General features: G+C 40.3%; 2 protein-coding genes across 3 annotated transcripts; both read left to right on the plus strand.

Annotated features, from left to right (window-relative positions):
- Positions 1-6,028: 6,028 nt before the first annotated feature.
- mdh1aa (malate dehydrogenase 1Aa, NAD (soluble)) lies at positions 6,029-14,125 on the plus strand. Its single transcript, XM_026931806.3, has 9 exons — positions 6,029-6,144; positions 10,043-10,141; positions 10,383-10,479; positions 11,572-11,747; positions 12,515-12,637; positions 12,787-12,963; positions 13,070-13,183; positions 13,489-13,578; positions 13,727-14,125. The coding sequence occupies exons 1-9, from the start codon at positions 6,091-6,093 to the stop codon at positions 13,847-13,849; spliced, it is 1,053 nt and encodes a 350-aa protein (XP_026787607.2). The 5' UTR covers positions 6,029-6,090; the 3' UTR covers positions 13,850-14,125.
- A 608-nt stretch (positions 14,126-14,733) lies between these two features.
- Positions 14,734-27,903, plus strand: LOC113537365 (UTP--glucose-1-phosphate uridylyltransferase-like). 2 transcript variants are annotated; one of them, XM_026931804.3, is made up of 10 exons: positions 14,734-14,858; positions 17,148-17,275; positions 19,337-19,444; positions 23,750-23,935; positions 24,404-24,537; positions 24,755-25,052; positions 25,187-25,384; positions 25,792-26,034; positions 26,389-26,493; positions 27,354-27,903. In XM_026931804.3, exons 2-10 carry the CDS (start codon positions 17,177-17,179, stop codon positions 27,459-27,461), a joined length of 1,479 nt encoding a protein of 492 aa, XP_026787605.1. In that variant the 5' UTR covers positions 14,734-14,858; positions 17,148-17,176; the 3' UTR covers positions 27,462-27,903. The 2 variants fall into 2 exon arrangements, with proteins under 2 accessions (XP_026787605.1, XP_026787604.1); XM_026931803.3 differs by lacking the exon at positions 14,734-14,858 and adding an exon at positions 15,513-16,029.
- The last annotated feature ends 27 nt before the right edge of the window (positions 27,904-27,930 follow it).

The following is a 27,930-nucleotide window of genomic DNA, read 5'->3' on the forward strand; positions in this document are numbered from 1 at the left end:
GGTGTGTTTGTGACAATGTTAATCCTTTTCCACCAACAAGGTGCCAGTGCCGCTGCCTGATGTGGAATCACTCCAAGCTTTTTCACCGCAATAGAGCCAGTTCTCAGCTGCTGGTCTTGGACCAAGAAATGATGACGTCTGGGGCTTGGTGATAGACCTTGTTTTATCACCATAGCAACAATCCGAACTAACAACTCGTGACCTCTATTAAAAGAGTAGTTTGTAATATTTAGGTTGAATTGCAAATGCAGTAAACCACTTCCCACAAGCCTTCCCTTTACCCCCAATAGACCCTCCATCTCCCCTACTAAACTACACTCTTTAAAATGTAGAACCCTTAACGGTTCTTCTGGTTTGTCCCTACTACACAATGTTTTCTTATCAGAAATTTTTCTAAATTGTTCCAACTCTAAATTGTTGGTAATCTTTTTTTTTCATACCTATAGAGCCTGTCAGGCGTACAACAATAAGCTGGTATTTGGTGCACTCTTAGAAAATAGAAAATTCTTCAATGGTTCATTTGACAATTGAAGGTTCTTGGCCTTCTAAAAGGGTTGTAAACCCTTGGAAAACTTTTTTGACAGATAAACACATTTATAGGGTTTTACAAGGAACCTTTAAGGGTTCACCAGAAAGCTAACCAAAGAAACAGTTTTTTGAGCTCCTTTACAGTCTTGCACATTGTACCATTATTCTGGAAATTTGATGTATCGTCCAACTATGTATGGGTATTTTACATGAGACGTGACTTTGGGACGTCTTTGATATTAGACGCTCAAATTGATTCATGGCCTAGTTTACTTTTTGTATGAACTACACTAATTGTGTTAATTTTTAGTGTTTCCCCTGCAGTTGTTAAGTAATGAGTGCTTCTTATAACACATTCCAGAAAAAACTCAGCTCAGAGTAGTTCCTTGGCACGAGGCAGGAAGACACCATGAGTGCAGCTTTCAGAACAGAGTGAATGAGAGACTCACGTAATTACTTTAAACTTTTTCCAAGTGCTGGCATACTCGAGCACTTAGGTTTAGAGACACAGAGAGGTGAGGATGATACTGTTCCTGAGCATGCATACACATACTCAAAGATACAAGGTGTCACAGAAAGCTTTTCAAGAACTCAGGAACATTTTCAGGAACTTTAAGAACAATAACACCAGAAGAAACAGAGATGATATTTTACATGCAATCCTGAGCAAGGTGGATTTTTTTGGATCTCCCCAATTTTCTCCCTAATTTGGTTTTCAACAATTCCCATCCACCAGCCAGCTACCTACCAGGCAGGGTGAAGGCTAACACGTGCTTCCTCTGATTGGCTAGTGTCACGGTAACTGACAGGGGAGAGAGACAGTATGCCCCTCCCACCCTGAGAGCATGGCTAATTTTGCTGTCTTGGACTCCTGGCCATGGATAGCTGTTGCATAGTTGGGACTGGAACTCACGATCTCTGGATGGTAACGCAAATGCTTTTCTGTTGCACAACTCGGGCCTCATGCAATGCCCTAAAAACAACCCAGTTGTGTTTATGCTGCTGTTTTGTTCTGTTGTATTGCTTCACGATTGTAATGTAATCCAGATTACACAGATATCAGTCCTGCTTTTGTTAATTAATCCCCTCCGGAATGTATGTGTTTCTTACATTCATCAAGAACGCTGTTACATCAATACACTGTGGTACTGGTACCTAAACTTGTTTAGACATTTCCCACAGAGCATCATGCGTAGTTTTGTGTAGTGTTGTGTAATATTGTGTTGTGTTGCATTATAATACTTTAAGTGCTGTTATTAAATATGAGGATTATAATATCATTACTACATTGTACTGTAAGTCAAATGTATCATTACGCTTGTTTTATTATAATACAAGAAGGAGAAACTGGAAAAACCTATAACGTATTTACATTGGGATAATTCCAGCATTCAGTCATGGTTATGAACAAGAGCTGAACAGGGTGGCATACGCCATGGTTCTTACTGCTAGTACCATGGGTTCTACAGTTCAATGAGGTTCTGCTTACTCACTGTTTAAGGTTGCAGTCTGTGGTCCTGCCCTGACCTACCTTCATGCTGTCCATATTGTTATTTCTTGAAGCACAAGTGCACAATGATTTCAATCGTATTGTAGCTTGAATCAAATTTTGAGAATTTCGCATTTTGATTGGCGGTTTTGGTCATTCACAGCCAATGAGCATTTGTTGTCATGTGACCATTTAAGGAGAATTTGCAAAATATTCACAAAATTCAATAGATATTTCTTTATGTATTATGGATTTACAGCAATTTATCAATAAAGTTGATGAGTATGTCTTGTGTGATCATATATGAGGCTGTTAAACGTCTACCTCATGTTGTGTAGTGTGACTGTGTGTGCTAGGACTCCTTATTGTCAGGCCTGAGCCACTTCCCCGGGATCGTGTTGTACTTGTTGTGTGCGGTGTGTATAATGTTATGTTATCTTATGTTTGCTTATTGTGTATGCAAGACGAATCCTGACTGAAATGCTGGGTATAGAGCTCGCACGACCTCGTTCTCACACATGCAGAGCAGCCTGATAGCAAAACCACCAATCAGAGAGCAGATCACCGGCTCACGGTTCAAGTGTGTGTCAAGGAGAGAATACCCACAGTGCACTTCTGTCCTCCCAAGGGTCTCCAAGGCAACCAGTGGAAAGCACATCCCACACAGTGTGTGCTTTATGTCATCTATCTATCTATCTATCTATCTATCTATCTATCTATCTCTAACAATGGAAAGCTCCTCTATATGTATCCTAATGCTCAGGTTTATGAAGCATGTGCATTTTGCTCTTGCTCACGTTTATCTGTGTTCGCAGTGTGTTGGTTTCACCCATTCTTTAGTGAAGGCTGCTTGCTGCAGGATTTAGAGTGATAATAGCACATTGCTGTGCTGATGCTAAACTACCTATTAAGACTACATTCCCAGCATGCCTCACTCCCCTAATCTGCACACTGACAACACCTGTCACTGACAGTGTAATTGCTGAGAGTGGACAGGAAACTCTCGCTCTTTCCCACTTACCTGTGCCACAAAAAAAACCCACACATTTTTCCATTTCCTTTAGGGCCTTTGGTGACTGGCAGCAGGAGAGAGAGAGAGAGAGAGAGAGAGAGAGAGGGAGAGTTGTGCAAAATTTAACACGGCTTTGCAAAATTAGACCAAATATATGAAGAATTCTTTTTGAAAAATAGCAATAAAACATTTTAGTTCATTTATATAATAATTATTTCTAATCTGTTATTATCATGTATGCATTTTTTTCACTAGTCTTTTTTCTTTTTTCAATGTTGATAGAGCTTGACCCACCATTTCACATTTTGTTATTCTTTACTATGTGCCAATGCAGCACTTTAAACTGAACTAATGTGTGCACTGATTGTACTGGCTGAATGGGCATACTTGCTGTTCATAGCTGTCAGTCATTACTGTGTTAATACTGATGATGATGCAGCCTGCAATAATGACAGCATTCATTAAGAGCTCATGTCATACATGAGGAACAAATGACTGAAATGGTGTATGTGTGTGTGTGTGTGGAAGTGTGTGTCTGTATACACATGTATGCAAATGTGTGCATGTACATGTACCATATATATAAGAGTGTGAACATAGAGGAGGGTGTATCTGTCTCTGTGTGTGTGTGTGTGTGTGTTTGTGTGTGTGTGTTCGTTCAGGTTAGAGCCTGTGCAGCTCAAGGCTGTTAAATGAGGCATCATTTCTTTGCATATGATGCCAAACAGGAAGTCATCAAATGGATTCATTTACACACAGACCAGTTTATTTAGTTTTCAATTGCACTTTTGAACTGCATACTGAAAACCGTGTTATGGAAGTGGAAAATTTGTGTTGTCTTAATAGAATAGAATAGAATAGAATAGAATGTGACAATGAAGAATGGTGTACATACCCTATTCACAGTAGAATAGAATTGAATAGAATTTAAAGTGACAATAAAAATAATATTCAATAAAATAGAACAGAAGACAATAACATTCACAATAGAATTGAATAGAACAAAATAGAATAGAATAGAATTTTTTGGTGTTTTATGTTTTATTCCTCTTGTACCCCATATACACCCAAATGTGACAATTTTTTATTACAATTTTCTAATTACATAACTCATGCTTTTTAACCATTTATAGGTACATTTAATGTTGCGCAACATCCGAGAGACCAGTTGGTTCCTGTTCTCTCTTACGTTATAGCAGCTATAAACAGGCGTTCCCTCACCAGCCTCTCTGATCTCTCTCTTAAAGTTAACAAGACAAAAATGCAGCTTGTCACATTACTGAGAAACCGCAAACTATAACCACCTTTGTCCTGAAGACTTTCCTGTGTCTGAAAACTTCCTGACTGTTAAAAAAGCGCTGACACTGGAGACTCCTTCCATCAAGGTTAATAAACATCTCCTTAGAGAAAACTTCAACATATCAACGATTATATGTTTTGGGTTTTAGGGAACTTTTCCTATAGAAATGATAACATATTAGAACAAGCTCATTAATATAAACCTGTGATTTGAATCACAGCCAGAACTACTTTCAGATCTGCTGTTATATATATTAAAAAAAAAAAATTATTCAACACATTCTGACCAATCAGATGCGAGAATTCAGCATGGCTGTTGTATGAAGTCATATTGCGCCCTTTTCTGTTTAAGGAAATACTAAACACGACCGTTATGTTTTATCAAAATCGAGACAGTGTTTTGGCGACACCTAGTGGCCCGATACACATCACACAGCTCTCAATCTCACTGTCTGCGTTCTTGAGTTATTAGGGCACATTAAATATGTGTTATTTTCCGGTGGTGGAGGAGAAGCAGTGTCTTCTCCCTGCCCTAAACTACAGCTAGCTGTCACTACTTTATACCTACAGTAATTTATTAACTGTTACTTCCTGCTGGATGGTGATTAATATTATATAAATTGGAGTTTGGTTAAAGTTGTTAAAGCTCAAGGTGGTTTTTTTAATTATTTATTTAAAACTGTGACTCTACTATAGCCACTTATATGGATGGATACAGAAGATACTCTATATTACAATCTGTCTTAAAACAGAATAGAAAAATTGTATAAATCTAATGAGAAAACACTTTGTTGTACATTCTCAGAACAAAAAGTAATAAACTGTACTTTTTTTATGTCACTGAGGTTTTACTTTCAAGGCTGCATCTGATGTACTTTGTAACTTTTTAATGGAAATGTGAATGTAGTGTACAAAATGATTTAAGGTACATACGTGGACCTTAAGGACCATTTTTGTACATTTAATTGGCTTTTTAGAGTAATTATTTAAAGGTACATGCACCATTCCAGGTAAAGGAGACACATTTAATGTAAAAAAAAAAAAAAAAAGTGTGCCACTTCAATGACAAGGAAAGGTACAGTTTAGTACCCATTTTCTCTAAGAGTATAGTGTATATATGACATGTTATAACAGGTTAAAGGTCTGACATGTAATCAAAACAAAAATGATTCCCAATAAAAATTTACAGACTTAATTTTCATAGTAGGATAAAAAAAAAATCAGGGTATTTGTATTACTCCATTTTAGTTCCACTTTAAATAATGGTGCAGTGACGTCATCTCGCCATAAGGTGAGGTTTGTTTGTTTGTTGTTTGTTTGTTTGTTTGTTTTTGAGCCTATAATGTGCTATTGTATAGTTAGCATTGTTTGGTGTGTGAGAATAAACGGCCAAGTGAAGCTTCAGCCTCATTTTGTTCCACTAAAAGGGATGCTTCTTCACTGCGGCATTATTTAAGGTGGAACAATTGTTCAAGGCACAAGCATTTCTCAGCAGCTCCTCATGATAAAGCCTGAGGTTTTAATTTAGCCCGTTTACCGAGTTATTTTTGATTCCCCCCCAAAAGACGCATAGAGCAGCCGGTTAACCGCGCGGTGGCGCTGTGGAGGAGACACTGCGGTCAGGAGCGCAAACACGCTTCATCCCTCACAACGTTAGTAATAACTGCGTCTTTCCCAGAGCTGAAACCCATCCGGCCGAGGGCTACTGCTGCGGACACACACTCTCTCCAGCACAGGGGACACGGACAGGCTTTGCGCCGCCATGCTCACTCTGCTCACCGCGATGTACTTGGTGGTGCGCGCTGCCTCCGCGCAGGTAAAACGCTTCTCATTGGAAATCTACAGCACTAAATCAGATGACGAATAACCAGAATCATGGCACCCTATGCCATAGTGGCTTGTTTTGTTTTGTTATTTTCATAGGACAGCTCATTTTAGTCTGGTGGTTATGGACCATCCTTCTGAAATGAATCCTTAGCGCGTGGGCTGTGGGTTTTATTTCTGCAGCACAGGGGAAGCTGATCTCTGTGCAATGGCTCATTCATAATGTAACCAATGCAACCGGAGGAGGAAAAAAAACACCCCGCAATGTTCCGGTCCAGGGGTTTAACGTCACTGTACTGCTTTATTAATGAAACATCAGCAACGTCAGATCCACGTCCAGCACCGTGGACAGCGACCTCAGGGCTCAGGGGCGTGGCCACGCCAATGGCCATCCCAAACTCTGACCTATCCACAACTCTTGAGTGGTTTATAACTCCTGCCCAAATTATATAGCTTCAATCAATCAGGTAGCTCCGTTTTGTTGTAATTTAGTATGAGGAACTGTAAAGGAACTCTGAAGCAAAGCAATGCCCTTATGTGGCCAGTCATTTTGCACCAAGGACCAAATTAGATGTTCTGCAAATGCAACCTTGGCCTACATGTTGCATGCATTCTTTCCCCTCTTTTCTGGCACAGTTATTTTTAAAACTATACTAGCCTACAGTTTTGTGTGTACAGTTGGTATGATATAGGCATTTAGCACTTTTATTAAGACATTTATTAAGAAATATCTACATTATTTTAGCTAGCATTACCTGACAAATTAATGATACACCAGTCAGGTGATATGGCTCAAAGTAAATAAAATAGTGATACTTGCAAAAATAATTTGACTACAAAAGAAGTTTCACAAGCTAAATAATGGCTTACTGACTTATTTACTTACTTATTTCTTTGTTTGCCTCTTATTAGATTCATAAAGGCACAGTGGAAATAAACTGAGCCATATAGTTGTAAAGGAATTTTTGATCAACTATTGTTGAACTGGACACACCAGCTAGTATGAATTGACGTCACGAAGCAGTGAGCGACACCATTTTAAGATCTATAAATGTCAATAGCACACTTCCATAATAACACTGAGTGAAGCTTGATAGCGTTGTTAAACATTTATAGCTAACTGGATAGCTACTATTGAAGGGTTCCTCCCCAAGTTAACTTTATGAATTTCATTCCCACAAAACCTTATCATGATACTGTGACAAATGACCAAAACATACTAAGTATGATGTTCCCACAATGTATTGCATTGTGGGCTCAATTTACAAAGGGAATATCGTATAAAAAGTAGTCAATTGTTCCATTTCAGTGGGTGTGGTGTTAGCTAGCTAGTTAGCATGTCAGTTCCATTCACTTATTCGCTTCTTATCGGTGTTTAACTTCTGAAATTACTGAATCTGACTCACTACTGACTCTTATAATGTAATAACTTAAACATCAACCATTTCCAAGTAGTTACTGAATAATAGGCTACACTTTAAATGAACAAAATGTAAAGAAGCATAAGAGTTTAATGTTATATGCCCATGTTCACTTTATGACCAGTGACTTGAGTCACAGCCAGAGCTATTGCAGCACTCTAGCACTAGTGTTATATTGACATATATAATGTGTTTCTATCTACATAGGTCCAAAGTTTCCATGCACACCTTGGGGAGCAACAAACACGTCCTCCACCGCCAAACAAACCTGAGGCAGGAAATTTATATACCACAGACTTTATTACCTGCCTCAGGTGTGTTTGGAGCTGGGAAAGAACAGTAGTGTCTGGGGAGCTTAATGACCAGCTCGCTGGATTGCTATTGCTATTTGTACTAGCGAAAAAATTTTAAAAGATAGGTTACAGCTTAAGGAAATATTAAGTAGCCTAGCCTAACACATTGTTTTTGTTTTATGTCCAAGTAACAGTACAAATAACACACATAAGTACAATTATATACACTGTATGTGGAGTTCGGAGTTGATTGTTTAGTGTGGATGGTGAGGTGAAAGAGAAAGCTGACGCTTTTTCTCATAGTATTTCAATATCGAAAGACATCGTGTGACATAATCTGTCATAAGTCAGGTCTGATATTTGACATATTGCTGTGTGTTGTGTGTGTTGATGTTTTTCTACAGGCCTGTTGTTGGTTTATGGTGTGTATGGCTAAGTATTTTATGCTAATACTTTCTTCACTAAATACTAACATTGTATGACTATCATAAGAGCCTAAAGATGCTTCTTTGTCACTATTTCTTTGAGTTAATGATTTCTCTACGCAATATTCAAGGTAATTTATCGTTAGCAAAAATCATCGACATCGACCGCAGGTGAAAAGTCGAATTTCAAAACTCAACCGTTAGCCGGAAATGCGCTCCATATATGGCGCTGGAGTGGGCGTGACGAATCGAACCTGAAACTCCTTGAGCGATGTCAAGGAGATTTCTGGGAAATGTAGTCCTTCTTGTTTAGACACAGGCGCACTGTCAGGTGGCGAAAAACTACACTTCCCAGCAGCGCTTCAGAAAGCACTGACATTTCAGCATATGAACAGAGGTGACTGTTTGGTCTGGTCCTGAGTTGGGAGAGCGCAAATCCCAGACGAACACTTCGACCCGAAAAACATTTCAATATGGTGAGAGGTTAATATTTATTTTAATTAGCACGGGTTTCCGACGCTATTTGGGTTGTAAATTATAAACTGTTTTAACATTTTAGCCGAGCATAATAATTTTTATTAAGTTGTTAAACGCTGTATGTATAACATGTCTGTTTTTGGTGGAATGGTACAATCCAGATATAAACATTATTATCAATGTATTAGCTAGTTAGCATTAGCTCGATTATATGACAAGATGCTAAAGGTGTATTTCAACTGTCTTGTCATGGAGGCAGTCGAGGGAAGGAAGAGTTTGGATGCACTTTATAATTCAGAGCCACGGGGGAAAAAAAATATAATACTAGAAAATGTGTCTAATTATTAACTAATTAATTATTTGTAACGTCTAATTAGCATACAAGCTCGCGCGAGTTCTAACGTTACCGGAGTGACGCTGTGTCCTGTGCGCGTGGCATCATTTGCGTCATCATTGCGCGCATTCAGGGGAAAAAAAAAATCCCTTTTTAATTTTTTTTAATTTATTTTTTATACAGTGATATTTTCTTTCCCAGACTTATGAGCAAAAATGTTATAAATCTGTTTAAATTGATTAGTCTAGCTTTCTCTTCAAGGTAGCGTTAATGCACAAACGCGCATGCGCAGAAGCTCGCATTATAATGTGCTGTTTTTGTGTTGTAAAGTGTGTGTTGAAGTTTACTCAAGAGTATACAGAAATCCAGGTGTTGCTGTCAGGTTGTAGGATTTTTATAGGTAATAATGCAACAGCACCGCCTCTGATTTGAATTTTGGTTATGAATCTGGTTAGGTAAACTGGTTATATATCAATTCCAGGGAATAATAATATACAGTATATAATATACAAGTGCCTGTGGTTTTTTTATTTCATGTTTAGAATAGCGATACCTGCACCTGTGCGAGAGAAGAGCCAAAATCAAATAAAGGAGAAAGAAAGACTTTGGAAATTTGATTTAATTTCACTTTTACTTCCGCACAGACTATTGTAAGAGAATAAATAATTGTTCAGCCTTTTGGTATTAAGACAGCTCATGTCTGGGTCCCAGATGGTGAACTCGACTCTCCTATAATTAAAAATAAAATTACATTTACGACATTTTAAATGCTCCAGTTTTTGTGCAGAATTTTCTAACCTTTCAGCACCTTCATGTTCCAGGGCTTCGTGTCTAGCTCTGGTAATTTTAGCTGTTACGCAAACCATAATTTCTCAGGTCTGAGTGGGAGCAGGTTGCCGTGTTTTGTTGTTAATTGCTGTCTTTTTTTCTCCCTCCGCAGGCCGAACCAATCCGTGTGCTGGTGACGGGCGCCGCCGGTCAGATCGCCTACTCTCTGCTCTTCAGCATCGCCAAAGGAGATGTGTTCGGCAAGGACCAGGTAAGAAAAGTGCAATTAACACAAATTAATGTCTTTTTAAAATCAGTTTTATATTGTGTAGTAGTGTAAACTAATTTGCAACAAACCGGAGAGCAAATGTAGCAAAATTCTTAATGTTTTTAATATCCTATTAGGAGGACCACAGCACCAGCTTGTTGTCTTTGTCTTGTTTGTTTTGTGGATTTGAGAATCTCTAAGAGGTCTTTTTTTTAATTTTTTTTTTATGTCTTCTGTGCTTCAGCCAATCATCTTGGTGCTCTTGGACATCCCGCCCATGCTGCCCGTGCTGGACGGTGTTGTGATGGAGCTGCAGGACTGCGCTCTCCCGCTGCTCAGAGGTCAGCACCACCTTCTGATCTCAGATCAGTTTACACCATGAGAATTAATTTCTCGTAAGAGCTGTGTAAAATGCGGCTGATCCTAGATCAACGTTCCTTCGCTGAAACAGTCAGCACTGAGAGTTGAAGCATAGATAAAGATTTGAAGATTTGAGTGGTTCAGATTCATGATGCATGTGTTCTCCTTGAGCAAGACCAAAGCCTCGTTACACCCTTCCCACGTTTGTATCTATAGATGAAGAAACAGAATGGATCCGGTTCATGATTCACTGACTCTCAGTCTGTCCTTCACATCATGAACGCATTATCCTTGAGCATTCTAAAGTCATGACTCAGCAGCGCAGCAAACGCCTCGTTGCACACTGAGCAGTTGGAGGTGTGTGTGATGTGTCTAGTCCTCCTATTGGTCCATTCTGAGCCAATCAGAGCAGCGAGGGGAGATGGAGGAGTCCAAAGAATGGGTTGCATCGTAAAAATTGGCACACAGACTGAAGTCCATTCTGATAAAGAGGGTTTCTGATTCATGACCCAGCGGACACTAATCAGACAGATCAGCTAGTTGAGGCAATTAAGAGGATAAGAGACATTCCTCTTAATAATTTATAACATACTAAAATACTGAGTATGTTTTTAATACCTACACAGATCAAGAGTGTATGTAGGCAGCATTTTCGGGTGGCATTTGTTCCCAAATATGTCTTAAGGCTTTATGAGGACGGCTGACTTCTCAAATCTTTTCTATCCAAATTTGAATACAGCATTGCATTTCTCAGAGAGAGCAAAATTCTTGCACATGTGAAGGACAACAGCACTCCACTGTAATCAGACATCATTTTGGCTTTGTTTTTGCTGAAGATCCATTTTAACAAATTCAGCAATTGATATTAAGCAAACTAGGCTGTAATTAAACGATTCTGGGTTCAACACATTAAACCGCTCTTACTGTTATTAAATCAGATCTATGGTATTTCCAGCCTTTGTGAAGGTCATAGAAAAGTCGACTCAGTTTTTCAATGCTGCAAGATTCAGCACAAAAACACAGCTCATGGGAATTCAGTGATCTTTATTTATACTGAGGGTGTATGCTTGCAGAGGTGATCCCTACCGATAAGGTGGAGGTGGGCTTTAAGGACCTGGATGCCGCCATCTTGGTGGGGTCCATGCCCAGGAAGGAGGGGATGGAGAGGAAGGACCTGCTCAAGGCCAACGTGGCCATCTTTAAAACACAGGGAGCCGCTCTGGACAAGTACGCCAAGAAGACAGTCAAGGTGAGGGCAAGAAGAAATAAGAGCTGGGTTTTTTTTTTGTTTGTTTTTTTTTTTGTTTTTTTTTTTGTTTTTTTTTTTAAAAGCTTTGGTTGGATTCTGATCAGAATTGTACTGACTGTTTATCAGGGGTGGAGCAATCAGTAGCTCAGGTGTACAGGAGAACAAGATTGTGTGTCTGGACTGTTACTATTTTATTCATAGTTGCTTCAGTAGGCTTGTTTTTTTTGTTTTTTTTTCCTCTTCTTTGGTTTAACAACCAGCGAAAGAAAAAAAAAATCCTACTCGCTATTGATTCGCAATACTTACTTTTTTTTTTTTATCTGATGTGTATGTTTAAACAAGAAGCGCTTCATGGTGGCGTGATGCACCTCGATGATGTAAGTATAGCACGCTACTCTTTGTAATCTCACTGCCTCCTAGCACAACACACAGTCACCTTGTTTGTGCACATAACTAGCTAACCATCTCGCTATACTTTATTAAATTGTTAGCTAAGGTCAGTTAGGATTTGAAGCAGCCAAAGCGTGGGACTGAGCTAGCTAATAAGTATCTGATTCATCCACCTCTGATTAAACCTCATTTAGAGTGATTGATTACATTGGAAGGAATTAAGGTTGGTTTTCTCCTTTCAGTGCTGGGATGAATCCCAAAAATATCTTACAACCCAAATCTGTCGTTTGATTTATTGTCTTTGTTTTTTTCCTTTTCTCTGAACACTAAATTTATACCATAAAACGTCCATTTAATGTCACTGTCTCTGAACTCAGGTGCTGGTGGTGGGAAACCCGGCCAACACCAACTGCCTGATTGCCTCCAAGTCTGCGCCATCCATCCCAAAGGAGAACTTCTCCTGCCTGACCAGGCTGGACCATAACAGAGCCCGCTCACAGGTTACCCAGTTATTAATAATCAATAAGATCTGGACTATACAGCTTTAATTGTTGCTTCTTATGAAGCCTGATGTGCCTTCATGTGTTTAGAGGTTTCAGTAGGATTTAGGAAGCATTGCTCACTGTCGTTTCTGTTCTCACGTTGGTAGGTGGCGATGCGTGTGGGCGTGTCCTCGGACCGCGTGAAGAACGTGATCATCTGGGGAAACCACTCGTCCACGCAGTACCCTGATGTCCACCACGCCACCGTCAACCTGCACGGCAAAGAGGTGGCCGCCTACGAGGCCGTGAAGGACGACAGCTGGCTGAAGGGAGACTTCATCTCCGTGAGTGCAGCTCACAAACACCACAAAGTTCCACCGGCAGCTTTTTAGAAGAAAGAGAACTGCTAACTTTTTTTAACATGGTTTCTCTTTCCTCTCTTTCTCTCAGACGGTGCAGCAGCGTGGTGCAGCCGTGATCAAAGCCAGGAAGCTGTCCAGCGCCATGTCCGCTGCGAAGGCCATCTGTGACCACATGAGGGACATCTGGTTCGGCACTCCTGATGTAGGTCTGCAGTGGACACACACAGTCTTACTGCCCTGTCCTTCTATTGTAGTGTGTGTTTGTGTTTCACAGCAAGAGAACATGCGCTGGCTCTCTCTCTCTCTCTCTCTCTCTCTCTCTCTCTCTCTCTCTCTCTCTCTCTCTCTAACCGTCTCTCTTCCACTCTGTCTGTCTCTCTGTCTGTCTCTCTCCCCATCTCTCTTTCTCACTGTGTCTCCTTTTTGTCTTACTCTCATTTCCTGCCTCTCTCTCTCTCTCTCTCTCTCTCTCTCCTCTCTCCTCTCTCCATGTCTCTCTCCCTGCAGGGTGAGTTTGTGTCGATGGGAGTTTACTCCACTGGGAACTCTTACGGCGTTCCTGATGACCTCATGTACTCCTTCCCCGTCACCATCAAGGTCTGACCTCATCTCATTAATTATTAATTAGTCAGCGCCTCATTAATGAAAGTTGTATTTGTTATACAAATGTGGCTGTTGGGAAGAAATTGTAGATAATATTCTCTTTGTGCTTCTCTGCTTTCATCTCTGTTCCCACTCTGTACAGAACAAGACCTGGCAAGTGGTGGACGCTCTGCCGATTAACGATTTCTCACGCTCCAAGATGGACGCCACAGCGGCCGAGCTGATAGAGGAGCGAGACACGGCGCTGACATTCCTTGCCGCGTGACTACGTGATTCCACCTCAAAACGGCACCCAAATTCTTCTAAACTGTAAAACTCCACATTGTCCGTTTGTGTGCGCGTGAGAGAGAGAAAGAGAAAACATGACATTCCACAAGCTATAAGGACATGAGGAGCATCTGTACCATTTCATACCAGTACATTAACAGAATGTAAATGGGGCAATAACAAGAGTAGAAGCTATTCACGGTTGGAAACGCACGTTTGTTGTCCCTCCAAGAAATGTAACTGCACTGTCAATAAAAGAAACGTCTTAAACGAAGGTGTTTGCTCAGGCTTCAGATTTCCCTTACTTTTTGATCATATAGTCTCATATTAACAATACATATTACTTTTTCTAGTTTTTCTGTTATTTTTTGACATGCGTTTCGATTAAACTCATTCAACTGAAGTGATGTTGTTAAGCTCATAACTACAGTAACTGAGTCATAATTATAATAATTTTATTACTAGTTTATAGACATCAACTACTGTAACTAAATACAAATAATAAATTCATGGCTATAGCATAAAATTCTGTAAATGCTACTTGGAGAAACTTTAGATTAAAATGTTTGACGAGCCCTGGTCCTGGAGAACCTGCAAGAAGACACCGACCTTCAGCTCAGGAAGAGCTGTTAATTAGCTGATGAGTTGTGTAAGAGCAGGAAAACTCTACAATGTGCAGGACACAGGGGTCTCCAGGACCAGGGCTGGGAACCTCTACAGTGTGTGTGTGTGTGTGTGTCGTGTGTCTGTATGTGTGTGTACATACATAGAGAGAGAGAGAGAGAGAGAGAGAGAGAGAGAGAAATGCAGTACCATGTCTGACCTGAGGGTGGCAGCATTGTGTCAATTATCTGCCAATGTTATTCACTGCAATCTGATTGGCCGACACTGATTTTTCCTTCATCCTGATTGGTCAGTGATCACGACGGCCTCCAAGACGCCGGATGGTGGCCACTTCCGGGTGTTGGTGCGCATATCTGTTGATAGTTGGGTGCAGTTTGGAGACAGTGAGTAAAAGTGCTGTTCTCGCAGCGACCAGCTTGTAATGTAAAGTGTGCGCTCAGCTTTCTGTTTTAAAGGCATGCCGGCATGATGTGCTTGGCTTTGTGAGTGTTTTGTCCCAGCTTTTCATTTTGTGCTCGAGTCTGGCCGCTTGAGCGAGTCCCCTTTTGCCCTTGGAGTAAGTAGAGCTTTATAAGGTAACAAGCTGCGACACAGAGACACAGAGACACAGAGCACCGGCTTGGCGAGCTTTCTGTCTGCTTCTGCTTCATTTTATTACCCTGGTTACAGGTTTGAGAAATAAAAAATGTCACAGGAAGTGTGACTCCTAGCTGTAGCTCCTGCAAGTGGAGAAAACAGTGGAGTGTGTGTATATATATATATATATATATATATATATATATATATATATATATATATATATATAAGGAGAGAGAGAGAGAAATGTGCTTATTTATTTGTTTATTTATGTGTTTAATGATTAACCTCCCTGTCACCAGATTAACAGCCCTCCATTAGTAGTGTCTGTGTGCTTTTATTTCCCCCTATCAGGGGTAGAAAGTCTTTATTTACCCTTCTAGGTGGGAGGGAAGGTGGGCTGTGCTACAGTTTGGTGAAAAGGAGGTTCTGTACTGTACTCTCTCTCTCTCTCTCTCTCTCTCTCTCTCTCTCTCTCTCTGTGTTTCTTTCCTCTAAACATATCAGCTCAGATCATATATAACACCGCAGATTCAAACACTAGGCTCTGTTAAGTTAGATTTAATTATTATGTAGTTGAGACTTGGGGAATTTAAGAGAGGAAGCCACTGAAGAAGAAGAGAAGAAGAAGAAGAAGGAGGAGGAGGAGAAGAAGAAGAAGGAGGAGGGGAGTGAAGACTGGATTTAACACAGATGATGAATGGTTATAAATGGGGATGCAGCGGTGAAATGTCATTTAATATCACGGATTTTTAAAGTTAAACATTCATAGATTTCTTCAGAGAAAACCTCAGTGTTGTTTTATCTCGAGTTCAGACCAAAAACATTCAGCTCTTTGACACGAAGACCCGAGAACACGAACGAGAGCCGACCGTTAATTAAAGTCAAATATCGCGAGATTTCAAAACTTTGTTAAGAAAACTACTAATAACAGAAAAGGACCTCTCTTTATCATCATGTCTGTTCTGTCGGTTGCTGGTGAGTGGTGTAGTAATGATGAGTGTCTTCTTAAATGAATGTAAACTACATTGTTTTGGGATGTGTTACCTATTTAAAATCTGAACAGAAGTTTATTAATTATATTTGTACCATATTTGGATATGAATTAATCTCCAAATTAATCTCTATCAAATTCTCTGAGGTCTAATATAGCATATCCTTGACATAATCTATCAGCAGTTTTCTACCAGATGGTGTGTTACAGTTTGGTTACGAATACAAATCTAGAACTTTCCATACCTTGGTCAAGTACCTGTATCTGTGTCCCATTGTATATCTGTTCCTGGGAAAGTTGGACTTTGTAGGATGGTGAGATCATTTCCCATCTGATGCTTTAGGTTTGGTTTCCCAATGTTTTGGTATCAAAGAGACAAAACACTGATGAAATCATCGCCATCGAATTAATTTTGGCATCACTGGCAAATGGTTATGGATATCAGTTTTTTGGATAAAAAAATTGGCGAGAAGATTTTTCGGACCAGGCTGAATCAGTGAAGAAAAGATAGAATGAAAGAAGAGAGAAAGTAAGGAAGGGTACAGAGTGAAGAAGAGGAAGATTTACAGTAAAGCTGCTGATTGGTCGGCTGTGAGGCCCATCGTGACATCACCAGTGGCAATTGGAATTCAAACCAACATATTTTCAGTCAGTTATATTTTGAAGGAATTTTAAACTTGAATATTTAAAAAAGAAATTAGACATTTTATAAAGACCAAAAAGATTTCTTAACTTCCTTGGTGAAAAATCTTTTGAAAGGCGTCTGTATGTTACATGATTCGGGGTGAATTAATTCTCAGTGAGAATTAGGAGAATAATAATGAGAAGAAGAAGAAGAAGTAATATTAGGAATAATGATACAGTGCTTGCCTTGCTCAGACTGTAACAAAAAGAAATACAGTCACTAAAAGGCTCCTGCATCTTTGGTGCTTGGACCCCTAATTAAATCACATAAAGGCTGGGAGATGTTGGTGCCAGTGTTGGCAAATCTTCGGCTTGATTATGGAAGTAATTTCTGGTACCAGTACAGAATTTCCATAGGTGTGCATCTTGATTTTTATGCTCTTTACACATGGTTCTGTCTTTATGTGTCTGTGTGTAGAACTGAGTCGAGGTGGTCTCAACGGCGTGATGACGGAGTTTCAGGAGAAGCTCAGGCAGCAGCATGAAAAGTCCATGCATAAGGAGCTTGAGAAGCTGCTCTCCACTGCCAAGGGTGTAGAAGCTGAGGTATGGATTTATAAACAGTTTTGTCACTTAAACCTCTTTTCCCTCTTATTGAGAAGTCTGTCCTTTTACATTCCTCACAGTGCACAGCTCTAGTCCTAAATGTGCAGGCTGACATTTATAGAGGATTTGGAGTTACACTGTAAAGAAAAGGTTAGGAAATGAAGGACGCTGCAGTTATCTAAGAACGGACAGGAAAAGAAGCTGGGAAGGAAGACAGGAACTCGTGGTAGGTTATGAGGGTAAACAAGAGGAACTGTCGCAAAGCTTGTATCAGAGAGACAAAACTGATTTCCTGGAAGTTTGAGGTTGAATTTAGACCAGCGTTATCTCTGTTTTTTCCTATTTAAATCTAGGAGGTGAGTGATATGACAAAAATATCATCATATGAAAATATGATGATATTTTTGTCGTATCACAAAGTATAGGTTTGCTAACCAACTGCCAGCAAAACTGTAGTGCTGCATTTTTTTTTTTTAAAAGAAAGCTAGAAAAAACTATTACGTCTACAAAAACTGAAAGAGGTAAAAAAAAAAAAATTCTAAACATTTGAATGAATAAAAATTATATAAAGGTTGAGTGTAAACTTTTAAATAAATGTTAAAAGATCAGTTGCTTCTAATCAGATTTTGGAATTGCTATTTTAAAAAATTTATTAGAAAAAGATACCATTATATCTGTGATGTCTCAGAAAAGTGAATTGCAACAATTTATCATGATATTGATTTTTTTTACATTCATATTGCAAAGCCCTATTTCAAACTTTTCTAAACCAACAGCATCTACAAGTTCCAGGGAATGTGGTGTAAAATATTAAAAACTGTAATTGCTACCAGCTTGTGTTGTGTTAAGATAGAATAATATACTCAAACTCTAGTTGAACTCGCTGATCAGACTGATCTGAGAACTGTTCAAGTGGGCGTGGCCTGGTATTTTAATGAGCACTCTTGATTGACAGCCGTTGACGAGACGAGAATAGGTGTTAGAATCGCTAGGTCAGCTTTCGTTTGCTTGTTAGCTTTTTTTCATTAGGGTGAAGAGACATGAGAAGACATGCACATGTAAACAGTTTATGATGAAATACCGTAAACTGTGATAAAAAGCAGATACACTATATGGCCAAAAGTTTGTGTACCCCTGACCATCACACCCATATGTGGTTCTTTCCCAAACTGATGCAGCAAAGTTGGAAACACAGAATTGTATAGAATGTCTCTGTGTGCTGTAGTATTACAATTTCCCTTCACTGGAACTAAGAGGCTGAAACCTCTTCCAGCATGACAATGCTCCTGTGCACAAAGCGAGCTCCATGAAGACATGGTGTGTGAAGGTTGGAGTGGAAGAACTCGAGTGTCCTGCACAGAGCCCTGACCTCAACCCCACTGAACACCTTTGGGATGAACTGGAACACCGACTGAACCCCAGACCTCCTCACCAACATCAGCGCCTGATCTCACTAATGCTCTTGTAGCTGAATGAACACAAATCCCCACAGCCATGCTCCAACATCTAGCGGAAAGACTTCGCAGAAGAGTGGAGCTTATTATAACAGCAAAAAGGGGGAATAAATCTGGAATGAGATGCACATATGGGTATATTGCTAAGGTGTCCACACACTTTTGGCCATATAGTGTATATGAGTAGTGTTGTCGTATGAACAAAGCGAGTGTGCCTAGACATCTGCGTGGGCGACACACACACACAGTGTTAATCAGGCTGCTTAGTTCTGACCCAGTGTTCCAGCAGCGGCTCCTCCAGCAGCGGCAAGAGCTGTAATTAAAGCGTTTGGTCTCCTGAGAGATACCGATCGCTTAATTACACCCCTTCCATCCAACGCTGCAAGATCAGAGCTATTAGCGTGACGGTCAGAGGTGACAGTCTTAATTACCAGAACATGCTGATAAGTGTTGCAGTGTCAGACTGAATCAGGGAGCCCATGCCTGATCACACTTCCAGCATTGTCAGGTTATTTGTAGCTGATGTATTTGATCTGAAACAGCTGATTTAATTTCTGGCACTAACGATGAAATAATAACGTGTGCATGCGTTTTACTTTCCTGTCAGATCTCCAGAAAAGATTTTGAGGAGTTTAAGCAGCTGTTCCACAGGTTCCTCCAGGTGAAGGGTCCCTCTGTGGAATGGCCCAAGATCAACAGACCTCCTGAGGACTCGGTGAGATAACACACTGCAACATGAATCACACGCAATCCTTTAGATACATTTAGATCACTCATATCTATTGTACAAATAGTACAGTTTACATGTTTGTAATGCTGTAAAATAGCAGGTATTTACAGATTATTTTCAAAAAATAATCTCAGAAGGATCTGTACATGCTCTGTGACAGATATTTACGGGAAAGATTGGAGACAGACGTTCAGTATTTGTTAATTACATTAGTTACATGTGCGAAACATTGTGTACATTAGATTTTTTTTTTAAACATGGGGTTAGGGGAAGCATTGGCCTCCATGCTGTGATAAGAGAGAGCGGGAACACATCCACATTACTGAGACGTGCTGTGCCGAGCTTCCAGTTACCAGCTCCCTCCTACTGAGAGGGACAGACAGGAAATATGGGTTCAGATAGCATGAACTTGAATAGGAGAGTTCGCTTCTGAGTGATGGGGTGTAGAAAGTGAATATGGTGGATGAGCCTCACAGATGCTGGTTTGCTTTGAGTGCTTTAGGAGTTTTAATCTAAATATTTCCACTGCCTGAATTTTAGTTTTAGTGTTTTGGATTTCTAGAAACCACATTTTTAGTACATTAATTTTTCCACAATGTGTAAATTATTACTGCATGAATTTTTACTACATGAATTTTACTAAATTAATTGTTTACTATCTGAATTTCCACTATCTAAATTTTTACTACATGAATTTACACAAACTAATTTGTTAATACTTGAATTTTTATTACATGAATTTTACTAAATAAATGGATTACAATAAGAATTTCCACAAACTAAATGTGTACTGCATTAAGTTTTTGCTACTTGAATTTTTGCTACATTAATTTTTGCAATGTTAATTTTCACAACCTAATTTTTTTTTTTTACTAAATGAATTTTTACTACTTGAATTTCCACTCCCTGAATTTATTTTTACTATGTGAATTTCTAGAACGTGAATTTTCATGACCAGTTTTTTTCTCTCACTGAAAGTTTACTTTCTGAACAGCGACAGCATCATTTCTAGGGTCATTGTTCTTGGGTATGAAAACAGCTTCTTGAGTCAGGAACATTCGTTTCTTACTTTTTGTCTCTAGTTTCTTAGAACGGAGTTGCTCTTGTAGGTGCACTGCCGCTTTATCAACTGCCTATAATGAAATAGTAACCAACTGGGATCTACGTCTAACAAAGAAACCAGCGGCTGTTTGTGCGTGTAAAAGGAGTCGAGGGTTTTAGGAGTCAGCGTGGAGGCCCGTGGTAGGGTTACTGTGTGTGTGTGAGATAATAGTGTGACTCTGGATTTGGATATAAGCGGTGTGTATGTTCCTGAAGTGCATGTCAGCAGCCCCCCTGATATCCCTGTGTCTCTATGAACAGCCTGCAGCGCTCCACTAATATCCCCACACAGAGAGCTGGACTATGAATAGCCTGACCCCTGTAGCATTCAGCCACAGAGCGAGACAGAGACTTGGACAGGAAAAGAGAACTAGGGCTCTTGGAAGATGGCTGACATTTCTTTCATCTGGACGCCAGGTGTTCAGCTCGGGTTACTAGACCTAAACCAGCTGATCGGGAATCAGACTTTGAGCCATTTCCCCTGCTGTAATGCACCTGATACAACTTGATAATGAGGCGTTGAGTTGTATCAGGTGGGCGCCAAGCTGTCGTTTTTGCTTTATCCTCAGCTGCTGTTGTTCAGAGTCCAGGCCAGCTCTCGGTCAGTATTGACAGGAGTGGACACGTAATAACTTGGACTGGACAAATGGAAGTCCTTATCTTCTCCGGATAGAGATTAAATGCATCATGTTTGTGATCTCACCAAAAAAGTCAAATGTTACAGCTACGAGACGTAGTATTCTCTTTGCATCACAAGTAAAACAAAAATTTATGGTTAGTGTCATTATTTTCATGTGTTGCGCTAGCAGGAGATTCATCCATGCACGGTAATTAATCCGGCTAGTAAGAATGTTTGAAACCTCTGAGATGGTTTGAGAACAATCACAGAGCTTAATAAAAATCATTGATATCAATATTGTAAAGACTATTACTGCTATAATTAGTAAGTGATATATTGGGCAGCACGACTAGCTTCAGCAACATGTGAACTTCACTGGTGTGTGTGTGTGTGTGTGTGTGTGTGTGTGTGTGTGTGTGTGAGTGTGAGAGTGTGGGTATGTGCATGTGTGCTGTTGGATAAAGGTCTCGTGTCTCAGGTCACAGGGACAGTGTATGGTACAGGGTGCATTCATGAACCAAGAGGAATTTGAAACCTGATCTCAAAACACCTCTTTGAACCTTTCCCAGAGTCACCTTGGAGGCGATGACCTTTAACCCAAGCATGTCTATATAACCCTAGATCTGAATAAGCATTGCTAGAATGTGTAGTCATACTCTTGCCTTGTTCAGGCGGACATCTTTGCTGTTGTGAGTCACCTCATGTGCTAATTCATGGTTTCGGCCATGTTGAGTGATTTCTCAATATGGCTGAATCCATGGAAGTTAGCAGTTAATGCTAATCTTGATTACAGTGGAAGTTTAGCCATGCGGTGACTTTTCTTAGTAATTAATCACCGTTTCTGAGGTAAATGTTAATTCTTGATAGTTTTGATTTGTTTTCACAGTATCCATACCTTTACATTGTCTATATAAGAGAATTAAAGCTAGCTAAATTGTTGATCTCAGCCACGAGATTGCTTATGCTTGATGTCTGCATTTTAGCGTCATCTGGCAACAGTGTTCTCATAAATTTAACTATTTAAAAGGATGAATTTATTTTGTGTTCTTCATCCCAGTACTATTTTGCATAGAACTTCCAGTCATCTACAAAAACAACAGTTTGCCATATTAACAAGAGTTAATTAGCTGAGAGTAACAACTTTTAGCTAGCTGATATAACAGGTAGCCTGGTTAGCACACTTAGCAACTTGGTTATCTGTCTAGCTAGCATTAGCTACAACTGCTGATAAACTAGCAAACTAAGCTGGCTATGCTACACATTTAGTTTAAATCTGTAAAACCACACACCAACTTTAACGTTCTGATCGTTCCAGTTAACAAGTCTAACAGATTAATGATAGATTACTGATTTCCACATTTCAAAATAAGGTGGATAGAAGTGAGGTTATGTAAGTGTAGCTTATAAAGAAGTGATTAAATTTTAAGCTGATCTGGTATTTAATATCCTGAGTACAGAAAACATGTGAAAATGAAAAATTTAAATTCAGACATATTTTTCTGTACATTTGTTATACAAATTTGCACAAAGTATTAAGGTGTCCATTTATTACAGTATTTATGATAGGCCTGCTACTCCAAGTGGTATGGTACTTAAGATAGCTATGATAGTAGGAGGCATCCTGTGAGGTGATGAATAAATATAAATGATGCTAGCATAACACTGAAAATCATACAGCTATGCTAGCATAATAATTAGCATTATCTTAGCATTATTTTAGCATTATCTTAGCACCTTATAAAGTGAACTGTGAAGTCGTAGCATTAAAAATTGCTACATACTTTATTCTTAGAGGTGAAGATCCTGGTGAAGTGCTTAAGCCAACTTTACTCCAAAACAAACGTTAGCTCATGTTTACATTGTAATTGAACCTGTGCTTTTCTGGATTTTTGGGTTTGTTAACCCTGAGGCATTTAATTTAGTAGTTAAATATGAGAAGTGAAGGCTTATCTGCACTTGTAGCTGTTTGAGGACGTCCTGGATTTTTGTTACTGTAATTGTGTGTCTGTGTGTGTCTGTGTGTGTTGCCAGGGAACTGCTCTTTGGACACAGTCCTGCCATGGCTCTCTGTCTCCCCTTCTCTCTCACTTTCCCTTTCTTTCATTCTAATTCATTCCTTCCTTCATCCATCTCGTTGTCCTTTCACTCTTTCTTTTCTCCCATTGGCTGGCAGCATTACCGTTCACACAAGGTCAAAAGCTCAAGAGTTTCTACAGGAATAAGACACATTCAAACACATTCACCAGATTTACACACTTACTGATTAAAGACTCAGACCTGAGAAACAAATGTTTGCCAAAGAGTCTGATTCACCAGAAATTGGACATTGCAATTGGGAGTAAATGGGTTTTTAAAAAAAAAAAAAAAAAAAAGTCATCCTTTGTGTGTAATAATATACAATATTTTTACATAGTGCTACAAATAAATTATTAATTGTTGTCTCTGTCTTGATTAAATTCAGTATTCGTGTTAGTGGTGTGACTTCTTTTAGACAATATTGTGCAGCAGTTGTTAAAGAACTGTAGTAGTAATAGTGATGCAGTAACTCCATCTTGGGGTTTTTCTCTCAGATCCAGCCGTATGAGAGGATCCGGGCGAAGACGTTGCCGCAGGGCGTAGCTGCGAGTCTGAACAAACTGGCCGTGGTGAAGCTTAACGGAGGTCTGGGCACCAGCATGGGCTGTAAAGGCCCGAAGAGTCTGATCAGCGTCCGCAACGAGAACACCTTCCTGGACCTGACCGTGCAGCAGATAGAGGTGCGCTCACTTAAGACGGACACACACATGCACACACACACACACACGCACACTATACTTCACATATACAGTGTTTAATCCTTGAACGGAACCCTAATGCGGTTCTTTAGGCAGGTGAGAACACAGTGATCACACTCGGGTCTGAGAGCGTCTGAGCGAAGTGGTCTAGGTTTACTTCCAAATAAACTCCAGGACATAATATAGTGTGTTCTGGAAGTACGACATACAACAGTAGCCGATATGTAAATTCCTGACCAGTTTTATAACCAACTTGTACACAGTGCACATTATCAAAGATATGCAGATTCACTCATTCGTGTGTAAATCACTGCACCTCTTCATTCATGCATATTTTAATCCATTCTCTTCAAGGGTGCTTTCATGATTTTGTTTGTTTTTCTCTCTGTGTGTGTGTGTGTGTGTGTGTGTGTGTGTGTGTGTGTGTGTGTGTGTGTGCACGTGCTGCAGCACCTGAATAAGACATACAACGCTGATGTCCCTCTGGTCCTGATGAACAGCTTTAACACGGATGAAGATACCAAGAAGATCTTGCAGAAATACACTCACCATCGTGTCAAAATACACACCTTCAACCAGAGCAGGTACACACATACACACACACGCAGATGTATGTGTATCCTAGACAACCAGTTGAGTATGCCTGTAACCCCTGCTGTATTTAACACACAGGTTTTCTTGCTTTTTGTATATTTTATTTTTTTGTTCTTTCTTTCTGTCCATATTTTAAATGTATTTTTCTTTTCGCTTTCCTCGCTCTTTATGCTTTTTTTGTATTTATAATTTTACCTTTCTCTGCAGATATCCCAGGATAAATAAGGAGTCTTTGTTGCCAGTGGCGACCAACATGGGCCTGACGGGGGAGAACTCAGAGGTGTGGTACCCTCCGGGCCATGGAGACATCTACGCCAGCTTCTATAACTCTGGCCTGCTGGATCAGCTCATCTCTGAGGGCAAGGAGTACATCTTTGTGTCCAACATCGATAACCTGGGTGCCACCGTCGACCTGCACATCCTCAACCACCTGATGAGCCAGCCAGCCGACAGGCGCTGCGAGTTCGTCATGGAGGTCACTGACAAGACACGTGCCGACGTCAAGGTGAGGACCAGGAGAGAGAGAGAGTGTGTATGTGTGTGTGTGTGTGAGTGTGTGTGAGAGAGAGAGAGAGAGAGACTTGTCAATTTGTACTGGCTTGAGGTTCCAACAGGAAGTGTGTTGTGTGTCTCCGTCAGGGTGGGACTCTGATTCAGTACGACAATAAGCTCAGGCTGCTGGAGATCGCCCAGGTTCCCAAAGCGCACGTTGACGAGTTCAAATCCGTCACCAAGTTCAAGATCTTCAATACCAACAACCTGTGGATCAGCCTGCCTGCTATTAAGAGACTGCACGAGCAGAATGCCATGGACCTGGAGATCATCGTTAACCCAAAGGTGAAACACACACACACATTAGGATAATGAATCATCTGCTATGATTCAACATCTAATGGTTATCATCTGCTTAATTTAATAACACAAAAATACAAATGCAGCTCCAGAATCCCTGGTTCGATCCTGACCTCGGATTTCTGTCTGTGTGGAGTTTCGAATGTTGTCCCAGTACCTCTGTGGGTTTCCTCTGGGTTTCCTTCCACCTCCCTAAAACCTGCTAGTAGGTGGCTTTGTTACGTTAAATTGTCCCTAGGTTGAAAATGTGTGTATGCATGGTGCTGACATCCCATTCAGGTTTTATTCCCACATCACACCTAGCGTTCCTGGGATAGGCTTGGGATCCAGAGCAACCCTGACCAGGATAAAGTACTTACTGAAAATCAGTTATCTCCATGCTGTGTGTCTAGACTCTGGACGGTGGTCTGAATGTGATCCAGCTGGAAACTGCTGTCGGTGCTGCTATTAAGAGCTTTGACAACGCACTGGGCATCAACGTCCCACGCAGCCGCTTCCTGCCGGTCAAGACCACCTCTGACCTGCTGCTGGTCATGTCCAACCTGTACAGCCTGGACGCGGGCTCTCTCAACATGAGCGAGAAGAGAGAGTTCCCCACCACACCACACGTCAAACTGGGCAGCTCCTTCACCAAGGTAACCATGTGACTAGTGTTGGGTCAGCATTGATTCCTATACAAGATAGAACTAACTACAACTAAACTGCTGTTCATGATCAGTTATTAAACTGTTACTGCTGCAGAGCTGCACTGTGTTGTGCTCCACTGCTCTTTGGTCAGATTTCACCTATGGACTTATTGCGCCATAAAGCACACAGCCAAGGTTATGCAGTGTTTAAACTTTAAACAAGTCCAGCATGCAAACTGGCTAATGTATGACTGTGTCCAGCGTCAATAACCTGAGTGCCAGATACATCAATATATCAGTTCAGAAGTGTATAAGTGTATAATGTTGGTATTGTGTGTGTGTGTGTGCGTTGTTGTGGTGTAGGTGCAGGACTTCCTGCAGAGGTTTGAGAGCATCCCAGACATGTTGGAGCTTGATCACCTCACCGTGTCTGGAGACGTCACTTTCGGCAAGCAGGTCACTCTGAAGGTAAACAACAGAGGAGAGGGAAAGAGGGATGGATACTGTGTTTGGATGAAGATGGATAGATGGACAGAAATGGGTGGTTGGATGGAGCTGAATAAATGATTGAGCTCTATAAGATATGTGGGTAGGTGGATGGCTAGATAATGATATTATAGTAAGGGATTTGAAAATGGGTGGATGGATGGAGATGAATCAATGCAGGTATGCAGAGAGAGAGATCAATATTAAGATGAGTGGATGGACACATAGATGAATAGATGGGTGGAGATTTAAGGATGAATGTGGATTTCTGAATATAATTGGAGATGAATATATGACTGGAGATAAATGGATGGGTGGAGATAAATAGACGGATATAGAGATGAATGGATGAATATGGATTGATAGATATAGATGGAAATGAATGATGAATATGGATTGCTGGTTATGGATGGAGATGGATGGATGTAATTAATTGATGAATGTAGATGAATGGGTGAGTGGAAGTGAATGGATCAGTGTTGCTGGATGTAGGTGGTGATGGATGGGGATAGATGGCTGGGGATGAATGGGTGGATTGATGGGGATGAATGAATGGTTATGGATTGCTGGATGCAGAGCGGGATTGGATGGATGGTGATGGATGATATTGGATAGATGGATGGTGATAAGTGGATATGGATTGCTGGATATGAATGAAATCAATAGATGGGTAGTTGGATGGAGATGGAGTTGGATGAATGGCTAGATGGATATAGATGGCCAAAGAATGATATAAATGAGTCTAATTTTAAAAATGATAACATACATTACATTTTGTTATCTTATAGTTCAGAAAATAGATATGATAGATGTGCTTTTTTTCCCCTCCATCCGTGTTGCAGGGCACGGTGATCATCATCGCTAATCATGGAGACCGGATCGACATTCCAGCCGGAGCGATGCTGGAAAACAAGATTGTCTCCGGGAACCTGCGCATCCTGGACCACTGAGACCACACACACACACACACATGCAAACAATATTACACAGATCTTCCTGTCCTTTATTCAATCTGTGATCAACCTCGGGCCTGTTACTGTGTGTGTGTATGTGTGTGTATATATGTGCATGTCCATGTATTTCAAAGCACTTGGGGCATTACATATCCCTTGCACTCATTTTGAATGTAAACTGTGAAACCTGGCAGTTTGAGCTTGACTGAGCTGTAGATCAGTGATGGACTGGACTCACTGAAGCTCCCAGTGGGATTGTTTTAGTTACTGATCCAGGATCTGCCACACCTTCAGCTCATAACACTTACAGAAGAGTGGGAATGCTGACTCCAGCCTTGTTATTATACAAACCTCTGTGTATGTAAAAGCAGTGTATGGACTGTTACTTGGACGTTCTGCATTTCAGAAATTAAAGTGCAATATGCATTTATACCATCAAGTCATGTTGGTCTTGGGTTGTTTTTTT

The sequence above is a fragment of the Pangasianodon hypophthalmus genome, chromosome 26, assembly GCF_027358585.1.
Source record: "Pangasianodon hypophthalmus isolate fPanHyp1 chromosome 26, fPanHyp1.pri, whole genome shotgun sequence".
In the NCBI taxonomy this organism is placed as follows: Eukaryota; Metazoa; Chordata; class Actinopteri; order Siluriformes; family Pangasiidae; genus Pangasianodon; species Pangasianodon hypophthalmus.